The sequence below is a fragment of the Dendrobates tinctorius genome, unplaced genomic scaffold, assembly GCF_039654945.1.
Source record: "Dendrobates tinctorius isolate UK_male_01 unplaced genomic scaffold, ASM3965494v1 ptg000032l, whole genome shotgun sequence".
In the NCBI taxonomy this organism is placed as follows: Eukaryota; Metazoa; Chordata; class Amphibia; order Anura; family Dendrobatidae; genus Dendrobates; species Dendrobates tinctorius.
In genome coordinates this window covers 23,909,015-23,936,749 of record NW_027361700.1, presented here as the reverse complement: position 1 = coordinate 23,936,749, position 27,735 = coordinate 23,909,015, and the positions used below count along the sequence as shown (strand labels likewise).

The 27,735-nt window shown below is 43.4% G+C and overlaps 1 protein-coding gene across 1 annotated transcript; it reads left to right on the top strand.

The window, feature by feature from the left end:
• Window positions 1–342: 342 nt before the first annotated feature.
• Window positions 343–8,982, top strand: NR1D1 (nuclear receptor subfamily 1 group D member 1). Its single transcript, XM_073572603.1, has 8 exons — window positions 343–984; window positions 4,239–4,526; window positions 4,624–4,712; window positions 5,849–5,993; window positions 6,088–6,509; window positions 6,674–6,859; window positions 7,187–7,397; window positions 8,439–8,982. Exons 1-8 carry the CDS (start codon window positions 954–956, stop codon window positions 8,636–8,638), a joined length of 1,572 nt encoding a protein of 523 aa, XP_073428704.1. The 5' UTR covers window positions 343–953; the 3' UTR covers window positions 8,639–8,982.
• Window positions 8,983–27,735: the final 18,753 nt, after the last annotated feature.

Genomic DNA, 27,735 nt, shown 5'->3' with positions numbered 1-27,735 from the left:
ACTCCCTTGGCCCCCATAACCTGGGTTTCTGTGCACCCCTTAGGTCACTACCTTGGCCCCCATAACCAGGGTTTCTGTCTCCTCAGGTCACTCCCTTGGCCCCCTATAACCTGGGTTTCTGTCATGCATACAGAGGTCTGCATACTGCAGTGTCTGCCATCACTCTGCACTGCTTCATTTCTGTAGAAATCAAGAAAAGTTTGGGTACGTGAAAAAGAATAAACACAACAGTCGAAAACAGCCCCCCTCCTCCTCCTCCTCCTCCTTCTCTCCTGACCGCAGAGCTGGCTGCGCCTGCGCACTACCGGCCTGCTGTAGAAAGTGTGTCACTGGGGCACGAGGCTCTCCTAAGGGTCACGTGGTCCTTGCTTCAGTGCAACGTGCCGGGCCTGGGGAGGACAAGCGCTAGTGCGCCGGCGCAGTACTGCAGTAAGGAGAACCTGGGCTCTGGTAAAGCAGAGCGGGAGCTGTGAGGGAGAGCAGTGCAGAGCAGTAGGGCGGAGAGACAGGACGTGTGCTGAGCGCTTCCCGGGCGTCTGTGCGGACTCACACTTCCCAGCTGCAGCGCCATCACTTGCATTGCCAGGTGACTTCCCCCTACGGTGCAGCGGCATCTGGAGCTTATTTTTTGCACATCACTGGAGGTATTTTTTTAAGGGGCAGTGCCATCTCTTAGGCTGACTGGCTTTTGCCTTCCGTGGCATTCTCCTTGCCCATAGTATTGCAGGTGTGCAGTACTGCATTGTGCCACCCCAGAGGACAGCAGAGGAGCCAGCCACATACTATAGAGGAGACGAGGCTGCCCCCTGGCACCAATGCAGCAGCTGCTGCCAACATTGGCACTAATCTCTCCATGTAAAAGGAATTATTTCGGTGGATCTCTGCGGCCAGGGGCGAAATAAAGGGCACGGGACTGCAGCGGAATCGTAGACGTCGTACTGGGCACCGCAACCATGGCCGCTGTGGAGTGCAGCAACAACACTGGTATGTATGTGCCACCTGCACCCACTGCCTTTATGCCATTTCAACACATTTAGAAAATAAGAATTTTTCTACTAATGAATATAATCGTGCAGGAAAATCTGATCCGTCAGGAGGCGATAAGTCAGCGCTGCTTCGTATGCATTATTATTTTATGGGTGGATATAAAATATATATATATATATAATATTTATATTTATTTCTCCAATATATACAAAGAACACAATTCATACAAATCTAGATCTATTTGTTGGCTTGCGTCAATTCCTAGTGTTTGGATACAACTTGTAGAACTTGCATTAGTCTCTGATATACAGATCAGGTGTATGATTACGGATGTAAGCGCCAATATTGAATAGTCGGCCGGTTTCCTGTTACATACAGTGTAAGTCCACAAATCTGTGGGAAAGCATGAATGGGAGGAGATCCTGGCCTGCAGAGCTTGCAGTCACATGGAATTGGTAAAGTAGGTCACCCGTGCTGAGTGTGAGCCTCCCAGTGGCTTCACGTGTTCTCCCGCCCTAGCCATGTGCACAGTGTTTTCATTCCTGCTTCTCCCATCTGCCCTGCAATTGGACCGCCATGGGCACGCCTTTCCACCCTCAGATGAGTGAACTGGTTCCCATGGCACTCCCTTTACTGGGACTGGATCCTGGGTACCTGTTCATTGTAGTACCCTCCCCCCATAGTTTAAAAGTTTTCATCTATTCCTTGTAGGCTTTTTCCTGTGTCTCATCCAGTGATCGGAATGGGATTTGCCAAAAATTTCAGATGCAGAAAGTTTTGCAACAAACTGTCTATCCTCAAAGTTGTAAACAGTAGAAATATACATTGTATATAACTGCTGTTGTCTAGCCAGACATGTAGCAAACAGAGGAGGGGGGTGTAGAAACAAAGAAAAAGTTGGATCCAGTTGCTGGACTAGAGTTCCCGACACATTTGGCCATAACGTGCCAGGACTGGGCCAATGCCACGAGACTCCGCACTAGTATTTGTCCAAGTACTTTTATTGGTGATTGTAAACTTCTTGATTTTGCTTACTGGATCCGCTTTCACTAATCACAGAAGCGATTAGTTTGTTGCGCAAAATAATTGCTGACGCTTGCACGTGTACAGTCAATGACTAATACACTGAAATGAGCCCAGTTGGTGAATAGGTTAAATTGGGGCGGGATGGCATGCGGTGTAGGAAGGAGGAGTGTGTTGACTTCAGGAGGTGCCGATTGGCCACTGTCACGTTTGTGGGATGATTCTGGAGTCCATGTGCACTGGGAACACGTGGAGTGTGTGCGTGAGGCTGGAGCAGATGAGTAACCTCAGGTCAGTGACTGAGTGTTCATTACATATGACTAGATCCTCTTTATATAAAGTGCTGAAAGAAGAGCTGAGAGATAGGAGGCAAAGGATTAGGGGGAGATCAGTGTCAGGATGGGACAAGTGACAAAAATCAGGAATCGACACCAAGAAAACATATTTATATAAGTTTTAGGAGATATCCGGCCAAGTCAGGAATCAGGGAGAAAACCAAAGTATCTCAGCAGAGGTCATGTGGATGTTATGTCAGCGATGCGGGCTAAATATAAGAGAAATCTGATTCCACTGAAACCTACTCCACTTACTAAAGGCTTCAGATCGCACATTAATATTTATCACCGGTGGACACAGTATCCTCAATGTCAGTGCAGCGTTGTGGAGGATCCCACTACTGTCTGTTCCACTAATTCTCATCTGATGCCTGGAGTTTTCCTATAGATTTCCAGGACTCTTGTTGGGGATGTGTAGAATAGACGCAGAAGGAAAGAAGTTGTCAAAGATGACCTACAAGTGGTCTTTCATTGATGTATCATTAACACAATCGATAGTGCAGCATCCGTAGGTATAATCCACAGAAGGAATCAATTGTAACACAGTTAAGAAAAGAGCTATACTCCTCTATAATGTAATTTACATACTTAGTATCAGATATATGTTGAGGGGAGGGGGCTATTGGGGGGTCCTCGCCCTTAAGATGCCCTTCCGATGTCATAGATGACCACTTATGTGATGCTGGAATAGTACATGGTGTATGTAAAATGCTACTAAAATTCTCACTACATTTATATTAGAGATACATATAAATGATTGCATGTTGTGTTATTATAGAAACAAGTGCAGATCTTCCAGAAAAAATGTTCTCCACATTTTAGTTGCAAAGGCTTCCTCTGTTCCTCTCAGATTGTGAGTGGAATATCTGCTGATGGAGCAATTAATATGAGCCATCAGCCTTGTAATAGTAGTGCACGCGACACATCAGGATGTCCACGTGGGTGTGCGGATCCAGCCGTGTCACAACACTCCCTGTGGCTAAACATTTAATGGGGAGTCTGTAACTTCTGTCCTTACTGTAGTTTTTCTACCACTGTTAGGATCTAACCCAGATACCGCACCCTATAGCTCTATGACTCTAAAGGAAACTACAACTCTCAAGATGCTCTGACAGCTGCAGGGAGTATTTTCTCATAACCTCTGGAGACCACTTTTTACAGACATAAGGCCCAGATGGACCATTCTCCATCCATGGTCTGCAGAGGAATGTGACACTTCTCCACTGATTTATTTGAGGTTTTCTTTTCTTCTAATTTCAAATAAACCTAAACAGATCAGAGCTGAGTGACCGATGGTGACACTGTAAAAGATGGCTGCGGTCACCATTACGTGCCATGTGTCGCATGAGTTCTCGGAGAGGGAGTGTAGAAGGGAGTTCCTCCAATATGTTTTCCTCTGTATTTCCCAAAATGCTAAGCGGTGCCTGCAGTGCAGTCTCTACGCTCCACCTTGTGCCAGACTTTAACGCTTTGTTTGACATGGTGACTAGGCTCTTGTACAAAATAAACTGTTAGAGCTTTTGACATGTGTGACGATGTAGTTATCAGAACTGATGGAAGAAGAAGCTTGGAGGTGACTGTGTCTTATATGGTCCACAGCACATGAATGTACAATATGCTATTGATTTTAGGAATCACCAGTCTGGGTGGAGACCAGACGGAGATAATTGTAATGAGTCTTTTCTTAGACAGCATCAAAAAACAACCCTAAACTTAATCTCTATAATTCGATTTAAAAAACCCAAAACTTAATATTTGTCATGCGATCTATTGGATACATTGTGGGGTTGGAGATGACAGTATAGTTTTGGTTTGCACATTTTATTTCTAGAGCATTGACATCTTCCAAATTTGTTCCTTAATCCGATTTGTGTTTTGTCTTTCTCTCTCCAGGTGGAGTTATAAGTTACATTGGCTCCAGCGGCTCATCCCCAAGTAGGACCAGCCCCGTATCTCTGTATAGTGAATGCTCGTCTGGAAGCCCACAAAGTGGAGGCCCTCACTACCCATCGTACCTGCCACCATCACCTTCTCATTCTTACAGTACCAGCTCCTCTGGTTCAGGGGGAGAGACCTCTCCTCGCTCCACCTATGGCCTGGCATCATCTCCTGGAGGGCTCCATGTGGCATTTGATGATGGAAGCAGGGTGTCGCCAAGCAAAACTTCAAGCAACATAACAAGTAAGGAAACTAACCCATAGCACAGTGTATTGACAATGTGCACTGGCACAGTTACTGGTAGCATTAATAACATCTGCACATTTCTTGTCTTTTACAGAGTTGAATGGAATGGTTTTGTTATGTAAAGTCTGTGGAGATGTTGCCTCTGGTTTTCATTATGGAGTACACGCTTGTGAGGGCTGCAAGGTGAGTGCAAAATATAAAAAAATAATTTCACTAGTAGGCTGAAGAGCGGGGGGGATAGAGGGAGTACAAGATATTTTAAGGTGTGTGTCCATTTCTAGGGAATTCCCTGATACATGAAATATATACATGCATCATTTCTAGTTACCTTCTTGGATTCTGTGTTTTCATATCAGAAGATGTTGGTAAATTTTAGTTTTGCATTATGGCAGTGACTGCTACATAAGCCCTTGTTCTAGGATAGCTGGTGAGTTGTTGGTGCTTATGTCCTTCAGTTGTATGAAAGGTGGTGAGTGATTAATCCATACACTGATCAGGTATTATATTAAAGGAACCTGCCTCATTGCAACCACATCTGCTCTGAGGCATGGACTCCACAAAACCTCTGAAGTAGTCCTGTGGTCTCTGACTCCAAGACATTAGAAGCCGATTCTTTATGTCCTGCAAGTTGAGGTGCAGCTTCCATAGATTGGGCTTGTTTTTCAATCATATCCCACAGATGCTCAGATTGAGTGTTGGGGTTTGTTTTTTTTCTTCTTTGGAACATGAAAAAGAATTTAAAGGTGATAACTTATCTTCCATTCCTGAGCAATTGTAGCATGGTGCCTTATCCTGCTTATTAAGACACTGCCATTAGGGAATACCATTAGCAGGAAGGGGAGTGCTTAATCTTAATCAATGATCAGAGAGGTGTCAAAATAGCATCTGGGACCTTAGTTTGTCCAGCAGACATTGCCTGGAGCATCAAGCTGCTATGGTCTTGTCTTTTCATAGTCATTGTAGGGTCATTTCTTCCCTCGGTAAGTGGCACACTCACTAGGCTATCCACAAGATTTAGGAGGAAACCGAATTAATCAGACCAGTCATCTTCTCTTATTGCTCCATGGTTCAGTTTTCATGCTCCCATTGACATTTTAGGCACTTTTGGTAGTGGTCCATTGGAGATATTTGTTTGTGCCAAGGCACTTGTTATGTTGGATACGTTGATTGAATTGTTGTGACCCTTTTATACATCCACTTGAGGCATTAAACTAAGGATGTGTAATACATGTGCAGTATGGGCTTCTTTATCTTGGGGCTTTATATTTTTGATACATGGGGAATCTGTTAATTAATCATGTGTTCTCCTTCTATTAAAGGGATTTTTTCGGCGCAGCATCCAGCAAAACATTCAGTACAAGAAGTGTTTGAAGAATGAGACCTGCTCTATTGTGAGGATCAACAGAAACCGATGCCAGCAGTGCCGGTTTCGGAAGTGTCTGTCCGTGGGCATGTCTAGAGATGGTGAGTTCCATTATGCTGACATCAGAAGTTAACCTTTCTCATGTGCTAACTGTATTTCAAATACTGAATCACATTTTGTTTTCTTTGTTTTCAGCTGTGAGGTTTGGTCGCATCCCAAAAAGAGAGAAACAGCGGATGTTGGCAGAGATGCACAATGCAATGAGTCACATTGCTGGTGGCCACTTTGGGAGAAGGAGCCCAGTTCCACTTCAGCCACAGCAACTTCGACCTTCTTCTCCACCCCACATGGGCCCAAGTTCTTGCCCTTCACCTCCTTCTATCTCGGAACCCTATCATCAATACCCACAACAGCTGACACCTCCACGCTCTCCCAGTCCAGATCATGTTGATGATGTTATCGGTCAAGTGACTCAGGCTCATCGACAGATTTTTGTCTATGCCCATGAAAAATTGAATGGAAAAGTGACATCTTGGGAGAATGCTCATGAGAATCATGCTCCTATTTGCTGGTCGCAAGAAAGTGCAGAGTCCAGAGGAAAGCGTAGTGTTCACCTGGTAAGACGTCTCTGAGTTTCTCATGCCTTGTTAAGTTTTACAAGATAGATTAATTCAGATACAAAATAGTATTTGTATCCTCACAAGACTTGCTTTTAAAAACTTGTATAACATATTGAAAAACTTTTGATTTTTAAAGTAGTTAATTCTTTTTATCTCTCCAGGCATGTCCGATGAGTGCTCTTTCCCGTGGAGGTCCACCTCGCTCTGCGCAGGAGGTCTGGGAGGATTTTTCTCTTAGCTTTACCCCAGCTGTACGGGAGGTGGTAGAATTTGCACGTCATATTCCTGGCTTTCAAGACTTAACTCAACAAGACCAAGTCACCCTACTAAAGGCAGGTACATTTGAGGTGAGTTATGATGAGTGTCTGTCTTCGGTATTTTCATTACTACAGTGCTGTGCAAATTAATAGGGACAAAACATTTTTTTAAGTAAAATCGTAAGTTGGTTACCAGTCAGTGATTCAAACCAGTTTTAACTGCTTTGAACAGGCACTCACACCTGTTCAAAGCAGTTAAAACTAGTTTGAATCACTGACTGGTAACCAACTTACAATTTTACTTAAAAAAAAAAATGCTTTGTCCCATTTAATTTGCACAGCACTGTACAGTCACTTTCTAGCAAGTATAACATGCTTTTTTTTTTTTTCTAATGTTTACCTGTGTTCCTCTTACAGGTCCTTATGGTACGTTTTGCCTCCTTGTTTGATGTGCGGGAGCGCTCCCTGCGTTTTCTCAGCGGAGCTACATACTCTCTACCAGAGCTTCAAGCCATGGGGATGGGGGAGCTTCTTGGCTCAATGTTTGACTTCAGTGAAAAGTTGGCATCTCTTAACCTGAGTCAAGAGGAACTGGGGATTTTCACTGCACTTGTCCTTGTTTCTGCAGGTCAGTACATCCTCTAAGCTGGATAAAATAGAATAAAAGGTTAAAGGGAATCTGGTAGCAGGATCAACCCTCCTAAGCCATCATTATGGGCATGCCTGTCATAGAAAGTTGAATGAACAGATACTTAGATATCTGTGATTCGATTATTTATTGCAGAGAAATGTACATCTTTTCTTAATATGCTAATTAAGTGTTAAGATCTCTATGTGGGACAAAGATCTTTCCAAATATCTGCCTCCAGAACTAATGCTTAGCGACGCCACAGTATATAAATTGATTCCCCCTGACGTATGATGTTAGGCTCAGTTAATGAAAGCTTGGGCATATTCTGATCGCCACAGTAATGACTTCTGCGCAGTGTTCTGCCCTTCTATTGACATCAACTTCTGCGCATGCGCCGTCCAGCCACACATTTGAAAGTTGAAGTTAATGCCCATGGAAGGGAGGAACACTGTACAGATGCCATTACTGTGGTGATCTTAGCAACCCAAGTTTTCAAGAACTCAGATTGATGTCACACTGCAGCGAGAAGATAATGCTTATCGACGCCTCTGTATATAAATTTAAGATAAGCTCTGTAGGCAGACACCAAGTCATCAGTTTATTCAATGTTTTATGATCTGTTTGAATAGATAGACCAATTAGGAGGGTTGATCCTTCTGACAAATTCCCTTTAAGACCAAAGAGGTCATAGCCTCTTACATAAATGTTATTGTATAAAAGGGCTCTCTGAAAATAAGTTTATTATATCGACTTTCTGCAATCTGTTGGGACAGTAAGCAGAAAATGTAGAGTTTTCCTGCAGTGCCATCATAGGAGACATTAAGCATTACGTTGTTCCATTGCAATCAAAGACCTGTGTTGTTCACTTGTGCCAGATCCTCCAAAGCGAGAGTTCCTGTGTTTTTTTTTTTTTTTTTTTTTTAAACAAGGAGCAGCAGTGTTGGACGTCCTCTTCCTCTTGATAGAATATCATGTATTGTTTATTTTTCAGTTTTCTGAGCTTCTTTTAATACTTTTTTTTTCTGTGTTTTGCCACAGATCGATCCGGGATGGAGAATACCTCATTGGTTGAGCAGCTACAGGAAACTCTGATACGCGCTCTTCGCTCTCTCATCCTGAAAAACAGTCCAAATGACATTTCCCGTTTCACAAAACTACTACTGCGGCTGCCGGACTTGCGGACCCTTAACAGTATGCACTCGGAGAAACTTCTTTCATTCCGAGTTGACACACACTGAAGTCTATGGCATCTGCATTGGCACCAACATTCAAGCCTTCTGGTTGCATCATAGACTGTGTCACTTCCTGAGGAAGAATTTCTGACAGCCATCATATTGAGGGAGAAATGGGGATTGGAAAACACCGACTGACTATTAAACCTGTTGTGACTGGTAGTCACTGAAATTACCACTGACATGCCTAGAATGGGGTGTGAGGCACTTATGAGATGCAGGATCTGCAGTGCCACCTGTATATTTATACATGTGTAAATATGTTACTGTCATACAGTGTCAACCATTGTGTAAATATTTGTGTGTGTATATCAAGTTGTGAAAAATATAAATATTTTATGACACCCTTAGCCTGATTGTTGTCGCCCCCTCTACCCAAGAGATCACATATCAGACGGGAACCTGCAGCCCACATCTCTGTGCTATAAACTAGTATAGTGAACCACATTCTTCAAAAAGGACACAGTTGTACTTCCCAAAAATGGGTCAAACCCAATCATTCAAAACATAATTCTGTGATTACTCCTGTAAGGTTTAGGGGTATAGTAAACCCTCTGTACTTCTCAGCCTGGTGGCCCCATGCACATAGATGCCTGTTCTACAGTGACCATACTGGAGCAGGACTCTGTGACGGTATATGGTACATATATGCAATTTGTCTATGTACATACAATATATGTTGTATTTATATTTTGTAACTATTTATATTTAAATTACAAGATTGACCTGTAAACAAAATGAGATTAAAACGTACCTGTGGTTTCAGGCAACTTGAGCATCAACTGCTGTGTATATAAGGAATAACAATATTTCTGGCCATTATATAAGTCCTACATTTTTTTCATCCCTTTTCTCCTCTTCAAGCACAATCTCTAATTTTCACTTCACTCAGTTGGCTGCTTTGATGTTTCCTATACACATAGCGACATGGATTTCTCCCGATTCTTTCTCTGCAGAGCACAGAAACAACAGCATGGAAGATGTTATACAACTGTAATAGCTGTGTAGCTGTGAATCCAGCACTGATGTAAACAGTTTGATCTGCCTGGTCTAACTATATTGAATGTTCCTCACTCCTCCACACGATGCAAAAGGCTTTGTAATCTGATAGCACTTCCCTATGATGGCAGTCTGGCTAGCCTTTATGAAGATGATAGATTTAAACTGTTTGTTTTTTTTTATTTTTAGAGTGAACGATGACATCAGGGGGAGGAATATAAGCCACTCAATCTAAGTGTAGAAAGAAGTATCATTTTCTGATAAGATATACACGCCTCAACATTGAAAACATCTTGATTTAGTCAGTACAGAATGAGCGCTACGTGTAGAATACAATACATGTGTTTACACAGCTTTACTTTGCTATCCATTATGGCTTCCTAAGCAATTGCCGACCTTTGGTGTCCCAGTTGTGCTCAATGGGAGACAAGTGCGGAGACCCTGAAGGCCATTATAGTTCTTTTAGGCCACACAAGCTTAAATTTCTCCTTTCAGCACAATGATCTTAGCATATCTTTAAATTTAACAAAAGAATGGCTTCACTATAAAGATCAACAATTTGGAATGCCCCAGCCAAAACTCTGACCTGAATTCAATTGAAAAATCTGTGAGTTGACCTGAAGAGGGCACAGGATATGGTCTCATAATGTGACAGATTTGGAGTGCTACTGCAAGGAAGAGTGGGCAAAGATTGGCAGTTCTAGATGTGCAATAATGAGATTCCTACAGAAAAAGACAAAATTACAAAAACCTGGCCTGTTAACCGGGGTATATAGACTTTTCATATCAGGTGTATTTCAGACATTACTGGTCTCATTTTAAAGGGGTTCACACAGTAATTATAATGCATTACATCCTTTTTTCTCAAACTTCAAAGTCCTACCTTATCTTCTGAAAAGCTATACATTTTTCTTAGTCAGTGGTGGCTGTCCAATACATTAGCAGTAATCTTCTAAGACAGGGTTCCCCAACTCCAGTCCTCAAGGCCCACCAACAGATCATGTTTTCAGAATTTCCTTTGTATTGCTCAGGTGATAATGGCTTCACCTGTCCAATACAAAGGAAATCGTGAAAACATGATCTGTTGGTGGGTCTTGAGGACTGGAGTTGGGGAACCCTGTTCTACGGCATCTCTCTTTAGTAAGGTTCAGCTATTAAGGCTGTAGCAATTTTTCACCTTAAGGACTCGTACCCATCACCATGAAAAAAAGTTCAGATTTTGGTCCAGAAAAGTAGGATTAGTGTCATGTGATTTTCATGAGTACAATCTGATTTTTCACACCTAGCATCTGATTGATATTCAAATGCCATGCGACTGCTATCTGATTGCAATGTGATTTTAACATGAGCTTTTACATACAGTAATTCTGTCATTTACACACAGTTTTCAAAGGAAATATTCCTTGATACACATCTATATATATATATACCATACATACAGCGCTGGCAAAAATTAAGAGGCCACTGCACAGTTTTATAAAAATCAGCTCTACGTGCCCGACAGCCATTCCATTGCAGTGTTAGTTGAATTCCAACCAGAGTACACCTCATTCTACTTAATGTGCTTCTGATTAGGTGATCACCTGAACCAAATCTTATTTAGCGAAGGAAAGTATAAAAAAAACCCCTGCTGTGGTGTTCACAATCCTCTTGCAATAGGATAAGCTGGATGGCAAAACAAGTGCTAGTAATATACCAAAAGTCATAGAAATGAAAATAATAACTTTTAACCATGCCAAAGGAGTTGAAAAGAAGGGCTCAATTCTGGCTTTACTAGGAGAGGGACACAGTGAGCGTCATGTTGCCTCCATCCTTAAAATTTCTAAGATGGCAGTCCATTACAACAAGGTCAAGCAGCAGACATTGGGGACAACGAAGCTATAGACCGGCAGAGTGCGAAAACAACTCTCCACTGGCCGGGATAACCGTCATCTTATTCGAATGTTACTCAGCAAACGCAGGATGACATCAAGTGACCTACAAAAGGAATGGCAAATGGCAGCTGTGGTGAAGTGCACGGCAAGAACAGTTTTGTAGCAGGAGTGGCATAAGGTCACACAAAATCAGCGTGAAAGACTGGTGGAAAGCATGCCAAGACGCATGAAAGCTGTGATTACAAATCATGGTCATTCCATGAAATATTGATTTCTGAATTTTTCCTGAGTTAAAATATTAGTACTGTGGTCTCTAAATGGTTATGAACTTGTTTTCTTATCATTATTTGAGGTCTGCAAGCACTGCATTTTTTGGTTCTTTTGACCATTTCTCATTTTCTGAAAATAATTACAAAATTTAGTGTTTGAAAATTCGAAGACATGTTGCTAGTAGTCTATAGAATAAAAGAGCAATTTACATTTTATTCCAAAACAAACCTATAAAAAGAAAAATCAGACAAACTGAAAATTTTGCAGTGGTCTCTTAATTTTTGCCAGAGCTGTGTATATATATATATATATATATATACTGTATATACATAATTTAAATAGAGAGCAAGATATATAGATGAGATCGATGGATAAATCGATGAAAAGCCAGCAATTCGTCTGCCGCGTACAGTAAAATCACAGTGTGTTAGGTTAGAATAGATATATACACAGGAAGGGCAGGAGACAGGTAAGATATTTATATAAACCTATTCCCAGTAGTTTTGGACTACCACAAATTTTTACCATATGCATTTATATTTCTCCTTTTCACATGTAAAGCGCCATGGAATAAATGGAGCTATATAAATGCATAATAATAATAATAATAATGTATGTCCTGGCTGCTGCATTCACTCACATCCACCGTTCTTGCATTAATTCTTTACACTCCATCCATATCAGCCCCTCACTCCTCTCCTATGTATAGCACTCATGCTCTTTTTCACATTGCTAAACTGCACAGATCCATTCTGTCCCACCATCCAACACAAGACGTTCTCATAAGTCACTTAACCTTCTGCTCACTCTTTCTATCCTCCTCCTAGTTGCAGGAGTCCAAGATCGGACAGCAGAGCAGGTGGAGGCGTTGGTCTGCTCCTATCACCGAAATGTACCTTTCAGGTTATCCCTCAAGTACCCTCACTTGTCTTCCCTTCTTTTGAGGTCCATGCTGTCAGACTCTACATCCCCTTCTCCATGCGAGTGGCGGTGGTGTATCGTCCTCCTGGCCCCTCCCATCAGTTCCTGGATCATTTTGCCACCTGGCTTCCACACTTTCTCTCCTGTAACATCCCCACCCTCATCATGGGTGATTTCAACATCCCCATTGCTCTTCCCCTCTCCCCATCTGCTACTCACCTTTTATTTCTAACCTCCTCTTTCGGCCTTTTGCAGCTTACTAAGGCTGGGTTCACATTGCGCTAGGGCAGTCCACCTAAAACTCTCAAATGCATGAAGCCGGAAACTCCCTCGACTTGGTCTTCTCTCGGCTTTGCTCAGTGGATGATTTCACAAACTCCCCTCTCCCCCTCTCTGACCACAACCTTCTTTCATTCTCTATCAAGAACTGCCATCCCGCTCAGGTCACCCCTACTTTCCACACTTATAGAAACATACAGGCCATTAACACCCAGAAACTTATGAAGAACTGCAGTCATCATTGACCCCAATCTCCTCCCTCTCATGTCCTGATTCTGCACTGAAGCATTACAACAAAACCCTGCTAAGTGCCCTGGATGAAACTGCACCTCCTATACATAGAGTAACTCGGCACAGACGGCAACAACTGTGGCACACGCTGCAAACACGTTTCCTGCAGCGGTGCTCCAGGTGCGTTGAACGTCTGTGGAGAAAATCCAATCTACCCAAAGATTTAATCTATTATAAGTTTATGCTTAAAACATACAACACTGCCCTTCACCTCTCCTAACAAACCTGTTTCAACACCCTCATCACCTCACTATCCAATAACCTGAAACATCTCTTTGACACTTTTCATTCCATACTCAACCCAAGAGAGCAGGCCCCAACCACGAATCTCCGCTCTGACAATCTGGCTAATTACTTCAAAGAAAAAATTGATCATATCCGACAGGAAATTATCTCCCAATCCCATTATACCATACACTGTCCTCCGTCCCCCACTGCATCTAGCTCACTCTCTGATTTTGAACCAGTCATAGAAGAAGAAGTAATCAGGCTCCTTGCATCTTCTTGCCCGACCACTTGCACCAGTGACCCCATTCCGTGACACCTCCTCCAGTCCCTTTCCCCTGTTGTCACCACTCACCTAACAAAAATATTCAACCTCTCTCCTCCGGTATCTTTCCCAACTTAAAAACCATCCCTTGACCAAAACTGTGCCACTAGCTATAGACCTGTCTCTAATCTTCCCTTCATCTCTAAACTCCTGGAACACTTGGCCCACTCCTGTCTTATCCGCTATTTCTCAGATAACTCTCTTCTTGACCCTCTACAATACGGTTTCCGCTCTCTACACTACTGTAACTGCCCTTACTCAAGTCTCTAATGATCTATTATCAGCTAAATCTAATGATCACTACTCCCTGCTAATTCTCTTGGATCTCTGCAGCATTCGACACTCTGGATCATCAGCTCCTCACTATGCTGCCCTCCATCGGCCTCAAGGACACCGTTCTCTCCTGGATCTCCTCCTGTCTCTCTGACCGCTCCTTCACTGTATCTTTTGCTGGCTCCTCCTCCTCTCATCTTCCACTTACTATTGGGGATCCTCAAGGATCGGTTATAGGCCCACTCCTCTTCTCTTTGTATACTGCCCCTATTGGTCAAACAATCAGTAGATTTAGTTTCCAGTACCATCTCTATGCTGATGACATCCAATTATACACTTCTCCTGACATCACTCCTGCCTTTTTAGAAAACACCAGTGATTGTCTCTCTAACATCATGTCCTCACTCTGTCTGAAACTGAACCTGTCAAAAACTGATCTCCTTGTGTTTCCTCCCTCTACTAACCTACAGTTGTGGCCAAAAGTATTGACACCCCTGCAATTCTGTCAGATAATACTCATTTTCTTCCTGAAAATGATTGCAAACACAAATTCTTTGGTATTATTATCTTCATTTAATTTGTCTTAAATGAAAAAACACAAAAAGAATTGTCCTAAAGCCACATTGGATATAATTCCACACCAAACATAAAAAAGAGGGTGGACAAAAGTATTGGCACTGTCCGAAAAATCATGTGATGCTTTTCTAATTTGTGTAATTAACAGCACCTGTAACTTACCTGTGGCACCTAACAGGTGTTGGCAATAACTAAATCACACTTGCAGCCAGTTGACATGGATTAAAGTTGACTCAACCTCTGTCCTGTGTCCTTGTGTGTACCACACTGAGCATGGAGAAAAGAAAGAAGACCAAAGAACTGTCTGAGGACGTGAGAAACCAAAGTGTGAGGAAGCATGAGCAATCTCAAGGCTACAAGTCCATCTCCAAAGACCTGAATGTTCCTGTGTCTACCGTGTGCAGTGTCATCAAGAAGTTTAAAGCCCATGGCACTGTGGCTAACCTCCCTAGATGTGGACGGAAAAGAAAAATTGACAAGAGATTTCAACGCAAGATTGTGTGGATGTTGGATAAAGAACCTCGACTAACATCCAAACAAGTTCAAGCTGCCCTGCAGTCCGAGGGTACAACAGTATCAACCCGTACTATCCGTCGGAGTCTGAATGAAAAGGGACTGTATGGACTGTATTCCTCACCTGTCCACTGAGAAGATAATAATCCATTCATCCTGTGGCGGGACTAGCTCTGATACATCTAGATGGCAGGCTGCATTGTTGCATAATGCAACAATGCAGCCTGCCATTCACCAGAGACACTGAGCTGCGCGTGCTTGCTCAGTGCCTTGAGGTGAACTCCTGTCACCTCACTGACATCACCACAAGTGTGAGAAAGTTCACACGCTCGCGGTGCTGTCATAAAGGTCCTGGGAGTTCACAGCCAATGAACTCAGTTCAACTCACATTAAGGGCCTGTCACACTAAGCGATATCGCTAGCAATATCGCTATAACGTCACTGGTTTTTGTGACGTTATAGCGATATTGCTAGTGATATCGCTATGTCTGATACTTACCTCCGACCACTCCCCCGCTGGTTATCGCTGATCACGCGAGAACGTCCTGGACCGTTTCTCGTCGTTAGCTTCCTGCTGGGCTTCCTGTGGCGCCGACGAGTGACGCGTGGACGCGGGCGGGAGGACGTCAGGATCGCCTCGTCTGACAGGTAAGTAACGACCCCCGACCGCTGCTATGTCGCTGGTGAGATCTGCCTGTGTGGCAGCTCACTAGTGTCCACTTAGTGATGCACCAGCGATCCTGACCGCATCATATCGCTGGTCGGGATCGCTGGTGCATCGCTAAGTGTGACAGTACCTTTAGTGTGAGCACCGTTATAACTTTTCCCAAGGAAAATAATTTATTATGTAAAAATACATGCACAGTAAGCTGCATACGCACTGTAATAATTATATATGTTACTGACATCTTTATATCTATCTATTCTATGTACAGTGGGTATGGAAAGTATTCAGACCCCTTTAAATTTGTCACTCTTCGCTTCATTGCAGCCATTTGGTAAATGCAAAAAAGTTAATTTTTTTCTCATTAATGTACACTCTGCACCCCATCTTGACTGAAAAAAAGCAGAAATGTAGAAATGTTTGCAAATTTATTAAAAAAAGAAAAACTGAAATATCACATGGTCATAAGTATTCAGACCCTTTGTTCACATACTCATACTATGTTTAAAAAAAATGAACATTTAACTTTTTTCACAAAAAAATTACTTCAGGTCCAATTTTTTTTATTTTACCAAGGGTAAGAGGAGAAATTGGACTGCAAAAGTTATTGTGCAATTTGTCCTGAGTACGCTGATACCCCATATGTGGGGTAAACGACTATTTGGGCGCATGGCAGAGCTCGGAAGGGAAGTAGCACCATTTGACTTTTTTGGCTGGAATTGTGATTGGATGCCATGTCACGTTTGGAAAGTGCCTGATGTGCCAAAACAGTGAAATCCCCCACACAAATGACCCCATTTTGGAAACTAGCCCCACAAAGGAACTTATCTAGATATGTGGTGAGAACTTTGAACCCCCGAGGGCTTCACAGAAGGTTATAATGTACAGCCGTACAATTAAAAAATCATATTTTTTTCCACAAAAATGATCTTTTCACCAACAATTTTTATTTTCCCAAGGGTAAGAGGACCCAAAAGTTATTGTGCAGTTTGTCCTGAGTACGCTGATACCCCATATGTGGGGGTAAACGACTATTTGGGCGCATGGCAGAGCTCGGAAAGGAAGCAGTGCCATTTGACTTTTTTGGCTGGAATTGAGATCGGACGCCATGTCGGGTTTGAAAATCCCCTGATGTGCCTAAACTGTGGAAACCCCACACAAGTGACCCCATTTTGGAAACTAGACACCCCAAGGAACTTATCTAGATGTGTGGTTAGCACTTTGAACCCCCAAGTGCTTCACAGAAGTTTATAACGCCTGGGCGTGAAAATAAAAAAATCATATTTTTTCCACAAACATGATCTTTCAGTCCCCAATTTTTTTTATTTTACCAAGGGTAACAGGAGAAATTAGACCCCAAAAGATGTTATCCAATTTGTCCTGAGTACTCTGATATCCCATATGTGGGAGAAAACTACTGTATGGGCACACGTCGGGGCTCGGCAGGGAAGTAATGACGTTTTGGAATGCAGACTTTGATGGAATGGTCTGCGGGTGTCATGTTGCCTTTGGAGAGCCCCGGATGTGCCTAAACTGTGGAAACCCCCCACACCCCAAGGAACTTATCTGGATGTGTGGTGAGCACTTTGAACCAGGGCTGTGGAGTCGGAGTCGGAGTCGTGGAGTTGGAGTCGGAGCTCATTTTGGTGGAGTCGGAGTCGATATAAAATGGACCGACTCTGACTCCTAAAATATAGAATAAATTGGGTACAGTAGTTCAATGCAGAATGTGCTGAATATTTTTTCATAGGAATTTGGGAAAGTTATGAAATGTCCTATAAATGACTGTTCTATTCCTGATCTAAGGCTACATTCATACAAGAACAGGTTCTTGCTATTGTAACGGGCAATGCTTCAAACATGATAAGTACAATTAAACTGATGAATGAGAGTAATGAACAACAGCTAGAAGAAAATTTAGGATTCAGTATGTTTGAGACGGAAGGCCACAGTGCTGTTCATGTAACTGAGGAGCAAACAGATATTACAACAGAAGAACAGCAAAATTATACTTTAGAAATAGATGATCTTGTTGAAGGTGCTTCAAAACACTTTCCTATTCATCACATGCGCTGTGTTGTGCACACGCTGCAGCTGGCAATAAGAGATAGTCTGCAAGAGGGACATGCTGGAAATCTGAGTGGAAAAGTGAGGAAATTGGTTATTGCCTCCAGAACCCCTAAAATTGATTCCATCTTGAAGAGACGTGCTGGGAAACGGGCAATTGTCGATCAAGCCACTTGGTGGTGCAGCACTTATTTAATGATTGAGCGATTGCTTGAACTAAAACCGTTTCTTATAGATATGACGAACCCTCAGGTAACCCTAAATGAAGGTCAATGGACACAGGTGGCTGAATTGAAGGAATTGCTTAATCACCCATTTACAGTGGCTAAAAAATTACAAGCTGAGGATTTAACTCCTGGCATTTTCATAAGGGAGTGGAAGAACTTGCTATTTTGCCTGTCCCAAAGAGGAGGTTTAATCGCAGATGGCATTTCTGCTTCAATGAAATGGAAAGAGACACAGCTATTGGAAAATAAAAATTTTCTGGCAGCTGTTTATGTGGACCCAAGTCATCGTATACTGCTTGATGATCAACAGCTTACTAAAGGAAAAGAAGCTCTGACTGAGGTAGCAGTTAGGATGAGTGGCCTACAGAAGGACTGCCAGGCGCAAGAGGTCCTGACAGTGCTACTGCTGCCATAGCTTCATCCTCATCAGATGAGGCGTTTGACTTTGACAAGTATTGAGATGACATGGAACAGGCAAAGCGTTGCCACAAGGAAAAAGATTTCACTCTGTCTCCTATAGCAAGCAGATTGGCCATATTTCAGCAAAATGTTTTAGTTGCTCTCAAATAGAAAAATTCAACCGTTCATCAAAACTGACTGTGCATGAGGCAATTAATTTATACCCGGAAATTGTTAGAGATGTTGCCCATGTGGTTACGGCTTTGCCTCCAACCCAAGTTAGTGTAGAGAGGTTGTTCTCTGGCCTTAAAATTATTAGGTCAGATTTGATGTCGTCTATGAAGGAGGATCTGATGGAGGCAATTCTATTTCTTAGAACAAATTCATAGACTGCACAAATGTTATTTAGTAGGTTTTTGTTGAAAACTGTTTTTTTGCCGCTTACATAGTTTATTACATAGTGTTATATACACTCACTGGCCACTTTATTAGGTACACCTGTCCAACTGTGTGTTAAGACTTAATTTCTAATCAGCCAATCACATGGCGGCAACTCAGTGCATTTAGGCATGTAGACATGGTCAAGACAATCTCCTGCAGTTCAAACCGAGCATCAGTATGGGGAAGAAAGGTGATTTGAGTGCCTTTGAACGTGGCATGATTGTTGGTGCCAGAAGGGCTGGTCTGAGTATTTCAGAAACTGCTGATCTACTGGGATTTTCACGCACAACCATCTCTAGGGTTTACAGAGAATGGTCCGAAAAAGAAAAAAAATCCAGTGAGCGGCAGTTCTGTGGCCGGAAATGCCATGTTGATGCCAGAGGTCAGAGGAGAATGGGCAGACTGGTTCGAGCTGATAGAAAGGCAACAGTGACTCAAATTGCCACCCGTTACAACCAAGGTAGGCAGAAGAGCATCTCTTAACGCACAGTGCGTCGAACTTTGAGGCAGATGGGCTACAGCAGCAGAAGACCACACTGGGTACCACTCCTCTCAGCTAAGAACAGGAAACTGAGGCTACAATTTGCACAAGCTCATCGAAATTGGACAGTAGAAGATTGGAAAAACGTTGCCTGGTCTGATGAGTCTCGATTTCTGCTGCGACATTCGGATGGTAGGGTCAGAATTTGGCGTAAACAACATGAAAGCATGGATCCATCCTGCCTTGTATCAACGGTTCAGGCTGGTGGTGGTGGTGTCATGGTGTGGGGAATTTTTTCTGGGCACTCTTTGGGCCCCTTGGTACCAATTGAGCATCGTTGCAACGCCACAGCCTACCTGAGTATTGTTGCTGACCATGTCCATCCCTTTATGACCACAATGTACCCAACATCTGATGGCTACTTTCAGCAGGATAATGCGCCATGTCATAAAGCTCGAATCATCTCAGATTGGTTTCTTGAACATGACAATGAGTTTACTGTACTCAAATGGCCTCCTCAGTCACCAGATCTCAATCCAATAGAGCATCTTTGGGATGTGGTGGAACGGGAGATTCGCATCAGGGATGTGCAGCCGACAAATCTGCGCCAACTGTGTGATGCCATCATGTCAATATGGTCCAAAATCTCTGAGGAATGCTTCCAGCACCTTGTTGAATCTCTGCCACGAAGAATTGAGGCAGTTCTGAAGGCAAAAGGGGGTCCAACCCGTTACTAGCATGGTGTACCTAATAAAGTGGCCAGTGAGTGTATATATATACTATATATATATATATATGTAATCGATATTACATAGTGTATTACATATTTACAATTTATTACAGTTTTTTGTGTTCTAAAGTTGTATTCCAATAAATATATATTATGATCTTTCTAAATATCTTGATTATTGTATCATAAAAATTATTAAATGTCTGATGTTCACATTGTACTACAATAAATTTTTCACTTAAATATAAGCAATATATGTGGGAGTCGGAGTCGTGGAGTCGGTGTAAGGGAAATTTCGGAGTCGGAGTCGCAGGTTTGGCTTACCGACTCCACAGCCCTGCTTTGAACCCCCAAGTGCTTCACAGAAGTTTATAACTTAGAGCCATAAAAATAAAAAATCATATTTTTTTCCACAAAAATGATATTTTTGCCCCAATTTTATTATTTTCCCAAGGGTAACAGGAGAAATTGGACCCCAAAATTTGTTGTGCAATTTGTCCTGAGTAGGCTGATACCCCATATGTGGGGGTAAACCACTGTTTGGGTGCATGGCAGAGCTTGGAAGGGAAGGAGCACCATTTGACTTTTTAAACGCAGAATTGGCAGGAATTGAGATCAGACGCCATGGTGCATTTGGAGAGCCCCTGATGTGCCCAAACAGTGGAAACCCCCCAATTCTAACTTCAACCCTAACCCCAACACACCCCTAACCCTAATCTCAGCCCTAACCCTAGCCCTAACCCTAAGGATGTGTGCACACGTTGCGGATTCTGCTGCGTTGTACACTATCTTTATATTCAATGGCAAATGAAAAACGCAGTGCACATGCTGCGGATTTTTCCACGCGGATTTGCTGCGGTTTTAAATCCGCAGCATGTCACTTCTTTGTGCGGAATCCGCAGCGGTTTGACACCTGCTCCATTACCAGGTGTCAAAACGCAGGGGAAAACCGCAGGCTAATCCGCACTAAATCCACAGGTAAAACGCAGGTCATTTGACCTGCGGATTTACCTGCGGACTTAGCCAAATCTGCGCTGAAAAATCTGCAGCAGAATCCACATCATGTGCACACAGCTTTACCCTAGCCCTAACTCTAGCTCTAACCCTAGCCCTAGCGCTAACCCTAACCCTAATGGGAAAATGGTAATAAATACATTTTTCTAAATTTTATTATTTTTTCCCTAACTAAGGGGGTGATAACGGGTGGTTTGATTTACTATTTATGGCGGGTTTTTATGTTTGCCAGCTGTCGCACGCTAAAAGACACTTTTTTTTGGAGAAAAGGTTTTTGCATCACCAGATTTTAAGAGCTATAATTTTTCCATATTTTGATAACTTTTTTATTTTTTCGCTGATGACGCTGTGTCGCAGCTCATTTTTTGCGGGACAAGATGACGCTTTCAGCGGTACCATGTTTATTTATATTCGTCTTTTTGATTGCGCGTTATTGCACATTTTTTTTTGGTTGGATGATGATAAAGCATAGCTTTTTGCTTTGTTTTTTTTGAAGGGGTTAACTAAAGGGGTTAACTAGTGGGACAGTTTTATAGGGCGTGTCGCTACGGACGCGAAGATACTTAATATGTGCATTTTTATCTTTTCTTTATTTACAAAAAAAAGAATTTAGTGGGGAATTTTTTATTTTTTTTAAAATTTATTTGGGGATTTTTTATAAGGTGTCAAATCGCTGATCTGACAGTTTAGACAGCACTCTGTCAGATCAGCGATCTGACAGGCGCTGCTGCAGGCTTCCTCGTACCTGCTCTGAGCAGGCACTGTGGAAGCCGCCTCTCTGCAGACCCCCGAAGGCCCACGCGGCCATATTGGATCTGGGGGCCTGCAGAGAGGAGACCCTCGGAGCGACGCAGCACATTGCGCTGCTCCGGGGGTCGCAGAGAAGCACGGAGGGAGCCCCCGGTGCACTGCGATCATGTTTGATTGCAGTGTGCCAGAGTTTAATGTGTCGGGGGTGGTCCGTCCTGACACATAGTGACGGGTATCAGCTGTGAAAATCAGCTGACACCCGGCCGCGATCAGCGGCGCTCCCCCGGGGGGAGCTGCTGATCGCTATGATGTACTATCCCGTCCTTGGGAATTAAGTCTCAGGGCACATGGACGGGATAGTACATCCAATGGCAGAAAGGGGTTAAGTCACATGCTGTCCATTTCCTTGTGATCCTCCTTGAGCTGGTTCTACTCCTTCATTGGAGTCCAGCTGTGATTAACTAAACTGATAGGACTTGATTTGTAAAGGCACACACCTGTCTATATAATACCCCACAGCTCACAGTGCATGTCAGATCAAATGAGAATCATCAGGTCAAAGGAACTGGCCAAGGAGCTTAGAGACAGAATTGTGGCAAGGCACCCATCTGGCCAAGGTTACAAATGAATTTCTGCAGTACTCAAGGTTCCTAAGAGCAAAGTGGCCAACATAATCCTTGAATGGAAGAAGTTTGAGACCACCAGAAGTCTTCCTAGACCTGGTCATCCAGCCAAACTGAGCAATCGTGGGAAAAGATCATTGGTGAGAGAGGTAAAGAAGAACCCCAAGATCACTGTGGCTGAGCTCCACAGATGCAGTAGGGAGATGGGAGAAAGTTCCACAAAGTCAACTATCACTGCAGCCCTCCACCAGTCGGGCCTTTATGGCAGAGTGGCCCAACGGAAGCCTTTCCTCAGGGTCAGACATAGTAAAGCCCGCGTAGAGTTTGCTAAAAAAAACACATGACGGACACCCAGACTATGAGAAATAAGATTCTTTGGTCTGATGAGACGAATCCTCGCAGATGAGACAAATCCTCGCAGATGAGTATGTGCCCTAAAGGAGTTTGTGTCCTTCCTTTATGCCATTGATAGTGAATTCCATACTGGTTATTATTATATCTACAGGTTTTGTTTCACAGAATTTCAATACGCTTTTGTTTGTTTTAAATTTTTCCTTCTGTTTTTATTCTCGCTCTCCACTTTTTTCTATCTCGTCTTCATTTTCCAAGGCAAAAACAGGTCCAGGCCACATCCCTCCACCAATAATAATGGGAAAGTTAAAAAAAAAGTTCATTTAACCTTAAAGGGTTCAATTAACCAAAGAATAGAAACCAAAATCTTTTTTCTCTCCATGAACAGCATTTTTCCCTAATTATGCTTTATTTGGTACACTATAAAATTAAAAAAATGCCATACTACGTGGTTTCACAGTTTCACTATACACAAAAAGAACCCTCATGTCTTACAAGACACGAAAATAGACAGTGACGGATGTTACTTGTTCTATAAATTATCCATTTACCAAAAAAGTATTGTACTTGCTAATGTCTATTTTCCTAAGGGAGGTCAGACGGAGATCAAGCTTAGACTCCTAGCTGCCCTGGGTAGGACAGTTTGTTAGAAACCTTCCTATAATTGTATGTGGAAGCTTTAATTCTTTAATTTTTCAATGAAAGCAGAGCTGGACACTTAATGGGTAGGTCCATATCTCTACAGAGCTCCAAGCATCAGAGACTGGTATCTCTTAGAAACTGTTTTGTTAAGAATACAAGAAGAGAAGAACAGATAGGTGTTTACTATAGGCCACCTGGACAGACTGAAGATGAACTATTTTTACATCAGATGTTTCTGTTCTGAAAAAAGTATGACATAGTGATCATGGGAGATTTTAACTACCGAGATATTTGTTGGGAATCTCTCTTAGGCAAAAGTAATAGGTCCAGAAAATTCTTATCTTCTCTTGCTGACAACTTTGTCTTTCAAATGGTAGAAGAAAGAACAATAGGATCTGCAATCTTGGCCCTAATTCTTACCAACAGGGAGGAAATGGTTGAGGAAACAAAGGTGGCTGGGAATTTAGGAGGCAGCAATCATGCTATCTTCAAATTTTGGATTACATGAGGAGGAAGACCAGTGAGGACCCGAATTTTAAGGTTGGACTTCAGAAAGGCAGATTTTAATGGACTCGGAGAGAGTGTGGGAAAGGTCCAATGGCTGGATGTTCTAAAGGACAGATATGTCCAAGAAGGATGGGAGTGTAACAAATGGAAGCGGAGGCACAGATGGTGAAGTTCACATTCATTTTTTATTTTTAGAGTGGAACCTTAGGACCACAGTCCGGGGGGCTCCGAAGGGGGAGTGACTAGTGAGCCCCAGGTATCCATAGTAAGATCCCTCGAACAGGACCAGAATGGAATACTTGGGGGACACAGGTGCTACCTCCAGTTAGACCCCGGATATGTGGCAGCTGTCCCAGCGGGACAAACAGGTAACAGATATAACAGATCTGATGGAGCTGACCGGCGGACACCGGGTATGAGAGGTGAAGCTGGCACAGGTGAGGAAGGTCAGGTTCCGGGTAGATAATGTCATGATCCCAGTGCAGGTTTTTGAGCTGCACACCTGGGGTTAATGTCTGGAGCTCGGTGCAGGTTTTGACCTGCACACCTGGGGTTAATGATTTTGGCCTCTTTCTGGTTCTGGGAGAGCTTCTTAAACCCCTGGGAAGCTTCAATCCCTGCCAGTTATACTTTTGCCTTTGGCCTAGTGTGCTGACCCCTGTGTGCCTGTTTGTTGCTATAGCTTGTTTATATGGTTCTGACCCGGTTCTGTTTCCCGTTGTGAGTTTGCCAGTTGATTTTGTACTGCGTTATTATCTCTGTGTATGACTCATTGCCTGTGACCTGACTACTCTCTGCTCGCCCCTCTTGTACCTTTGCAGCTATCTCTGTGTGTGACTCATTGGCTACGTCTTGACTATTCTTCCTGTCTATGCCCCCTGGTAACTTTGTCTCGCAGTTACCCTGCTAGGAGTTATCTTGCAGCTCCTAGCTCTGTGGAGTTTAGGCCACGCCCCTAGCAGTCACGTACTTCAGGTCCTGCGGCTTTGAAGTACGCATCTACTCGGCTGCTGCCCGCTCCAAAGATATCTTTGAGCACTGTTCGCTTTACTCAGGACACGCACACTGGCTCAGTAAGCAAGTTCAGTGCGGTGTTCCTGACATTATAACTGGCCTACAATTTTTTTTTTCTCTCCACACTTCTGCAGCATGGACCCAATGTGTTCTTTATCTGAGCAGGTGAAATGCTTGACTCAGTCACTGCAGAAGCTTAGTCTGGAACACCAAGCCCTGGCCCAGTCCCAACAGTGGGTGGAGGACTCAGTTCAGGGGGTGCTTTCCACAGGCTTCCAGCAGGTGGGGAATAGAGATGTCATTTTAGTCCCACCCGAATCCCCAGTTAAATTGCCAGATACATTTTCTGGTAACAAGGATGATTTCAGGGCATTTAAGGAGGGCTGTAAGCTCTTTTTCTCTTTAAGACCCCGCTCCTCTGGGGATGCCTGGGCATTTTCGCTTTCCTCTTCTGCCCCTGAGAGAATGTCTGTGGATGCGTTTTTTGAAGCCTTAGGGCTTATTTTGAAGCCTTAGGGCTTATTTATGATGAACCTGATAGAGAGCAGTTGGCTGAGGACAAGGTGATGAGTGTCTGTCAGGGGGAGCACTCGGCCGAATGGTTCTGTGCTGAATTCAGACGTTGGGCAGCCGAGATTTCCTGGAGTGATGCCGCCCTTCGGGGGCTGTTCCTCAGAGGCCTGTGTGAACGTCTGAAGGATGCTTTGGCACTTCATCCTCCGCCTGACTCCCTGGAGGATGCCATGATCCAAGCGGTTCGTATGGATCGCAGGCTGCGGGCTAGAGGCATTATGCAACGGGAAACATCATTATTCTTCAGTGGAGATGAGACCCGGACTCTTTCTATGGCTATGGAGGTGAGCGTTGTCACCTGTGAGGGAAAGGAAAGAAGACGCTGCCGGGTAAAGCAGTTGTGCTTCTATTGTGGGAAATCTGGACATTGGAAGAAGGACTGCCCCTCCTGTCCGTCATCCTCCAAGATGGCGGGAAACGACTAGGTCTGGGTAGTAGTCGAGGAGGCTACCCAGACCTTCAGGTACAATTTTCCTCATGTGCAAAAATGGTGCTGCAGGTGGAACTGGAACTTGGTTATGGTCCTGTTCAGACTACTGCTTTTATTGACTGCGGTTCTGCTGTGAACCTGATTGATACCAAGGTTATGACTCTTAATAAGATAGGGACAGTCAGGCTTCACGATCCTGTTAAACTTGTGGCAATTGACTCGTCTCCTCTTACCCAAGACGGTATCTGTTGCAGGTCTGAACTTTTTTCTCTAAAAGTTGGTTCCACTCATATGGAAAAACTAAGTTGTCTTGTGCTAGATAACTTGCCTGCAGGACTGGTACTGGGGATGCCTTGGCTTCAACGCCATAATCCTACCATTGATTGGGTTACAGGGGAAATCACTCAATGGGGATGCAATAATAAATGTGGTAACCTGGGACATCTTGTTAACGCTGTTAAATTCATGTCTGTGTCGTCTGACGGTCTGGAAGGTTTTCCGGAGTACCTGAAGGATTTCGAAGACGTTTTTTCCGAAAGTGAGGCTGAGGCGCTGCCACCACATAGACCCTACAATTGTGCCATTGATTTAGTACCCGGAGCCAAGTTACCTAAGGCTCGATTGTTCAATTTGTCTGGGCCTGAGCGCCAAGCCATGAAGGAGTACATAGCTGAGAGTCTTCGCAAAGGGCATATCAGGCCTTCTGTGTCACCTGTGGCAGCAGGGTTCTTCTTTGTGAAGAAAAAAGATGGTGGTTTGCAGCCGTGCCTCGACTTTCGGGAACTGAACAAGATAACGGTTAGGAACTCTTACCCGTTTCCCCTCATCCCAGACTTATGTAACCAGTTAGCTGGAGCCAAATGGTTCTCCAAGTTAGATATGCGGGGGGGCCTACAATCTGATAAGGGTTCGGGAAGGGGACGAGTGGAAAACGGCATTCCTCACATCAGAAGGACTCTTTGAGAACCTGGTAATGCCATTTGGGTTAACTAATGCACCCGCTATTTTCCAAAATTTCATCAATGTTGTGTTTTCTGATCTGATAGGCCGTTTTGTTATTATTTATTTGGATGACATTTTGGTGTATTCCCCGGAGAGTCAATCTCACTTGCAACATCTAAAGACAGTTCTCCAGAGACTCAGGGAGAACCAATTGTTCGCTAAATTGGAAAAATGTTCATTTTTTTGTACAGGAGCTGTCTTTTTTGGGGTTGATTGTGTCCTGTGAGGGGTTTCGTATGGATCCTAAGAAGGTGCTGGCGATCGCTGACTGGGTTCAGCCTCGAGATCTCAAGGGGCTCCAGTGCTTCATAGGATTTGCGAACTATTACCGGAGATTCATTAAAGGTTTCTCACAAGTGGTTAAACCACTCACGGATCTTACCCAGAAGGGCGTTGATGTAAAAAATTGGTCTGTACTCGCTAAGGAATCCTTCTCAGCGATTATGAAATGTTTCATGTCTGCCCCGGTGTTGGTACAACCTGACCCGTCCAAACCATTCATTGTGGAGGTGGATGCTTCGGAATTGGGGGTGGGGGGCTGTGCTGTCCCAGGGTCCGGCCACCCTTACCAATCTCAAACCCTGTGCCTTCTTCTCCAAGAAGTTCTCTTCAGCTGAGAAAAACTATGATGTAGGCAATAGG

Excerpts from the sequence above, each read along its gene's own strand:
- NR1D1 (XM_073572603.1), top strand. The coding sequence starts at position 954 with ATGGCCGCTGTGGAGTGCAGCAACAACACTG. Across the intron at positions 4,713-5,848 it reads ACGCTTGTGAGGGCTGCAAG|GGATTTTTTCGGCGCAGCAT; the intron begins GTGAGTGCAAAA and ends CTTCTATTAAAG. Across the intron at positions 7,398-8,438 it reads ACTTGTCCTTGTTTCTGCAG|ATCGATCCGGGATGGAGAAT; the intron begins GTCAGTACATCC and ends GTTTTGCCACAG.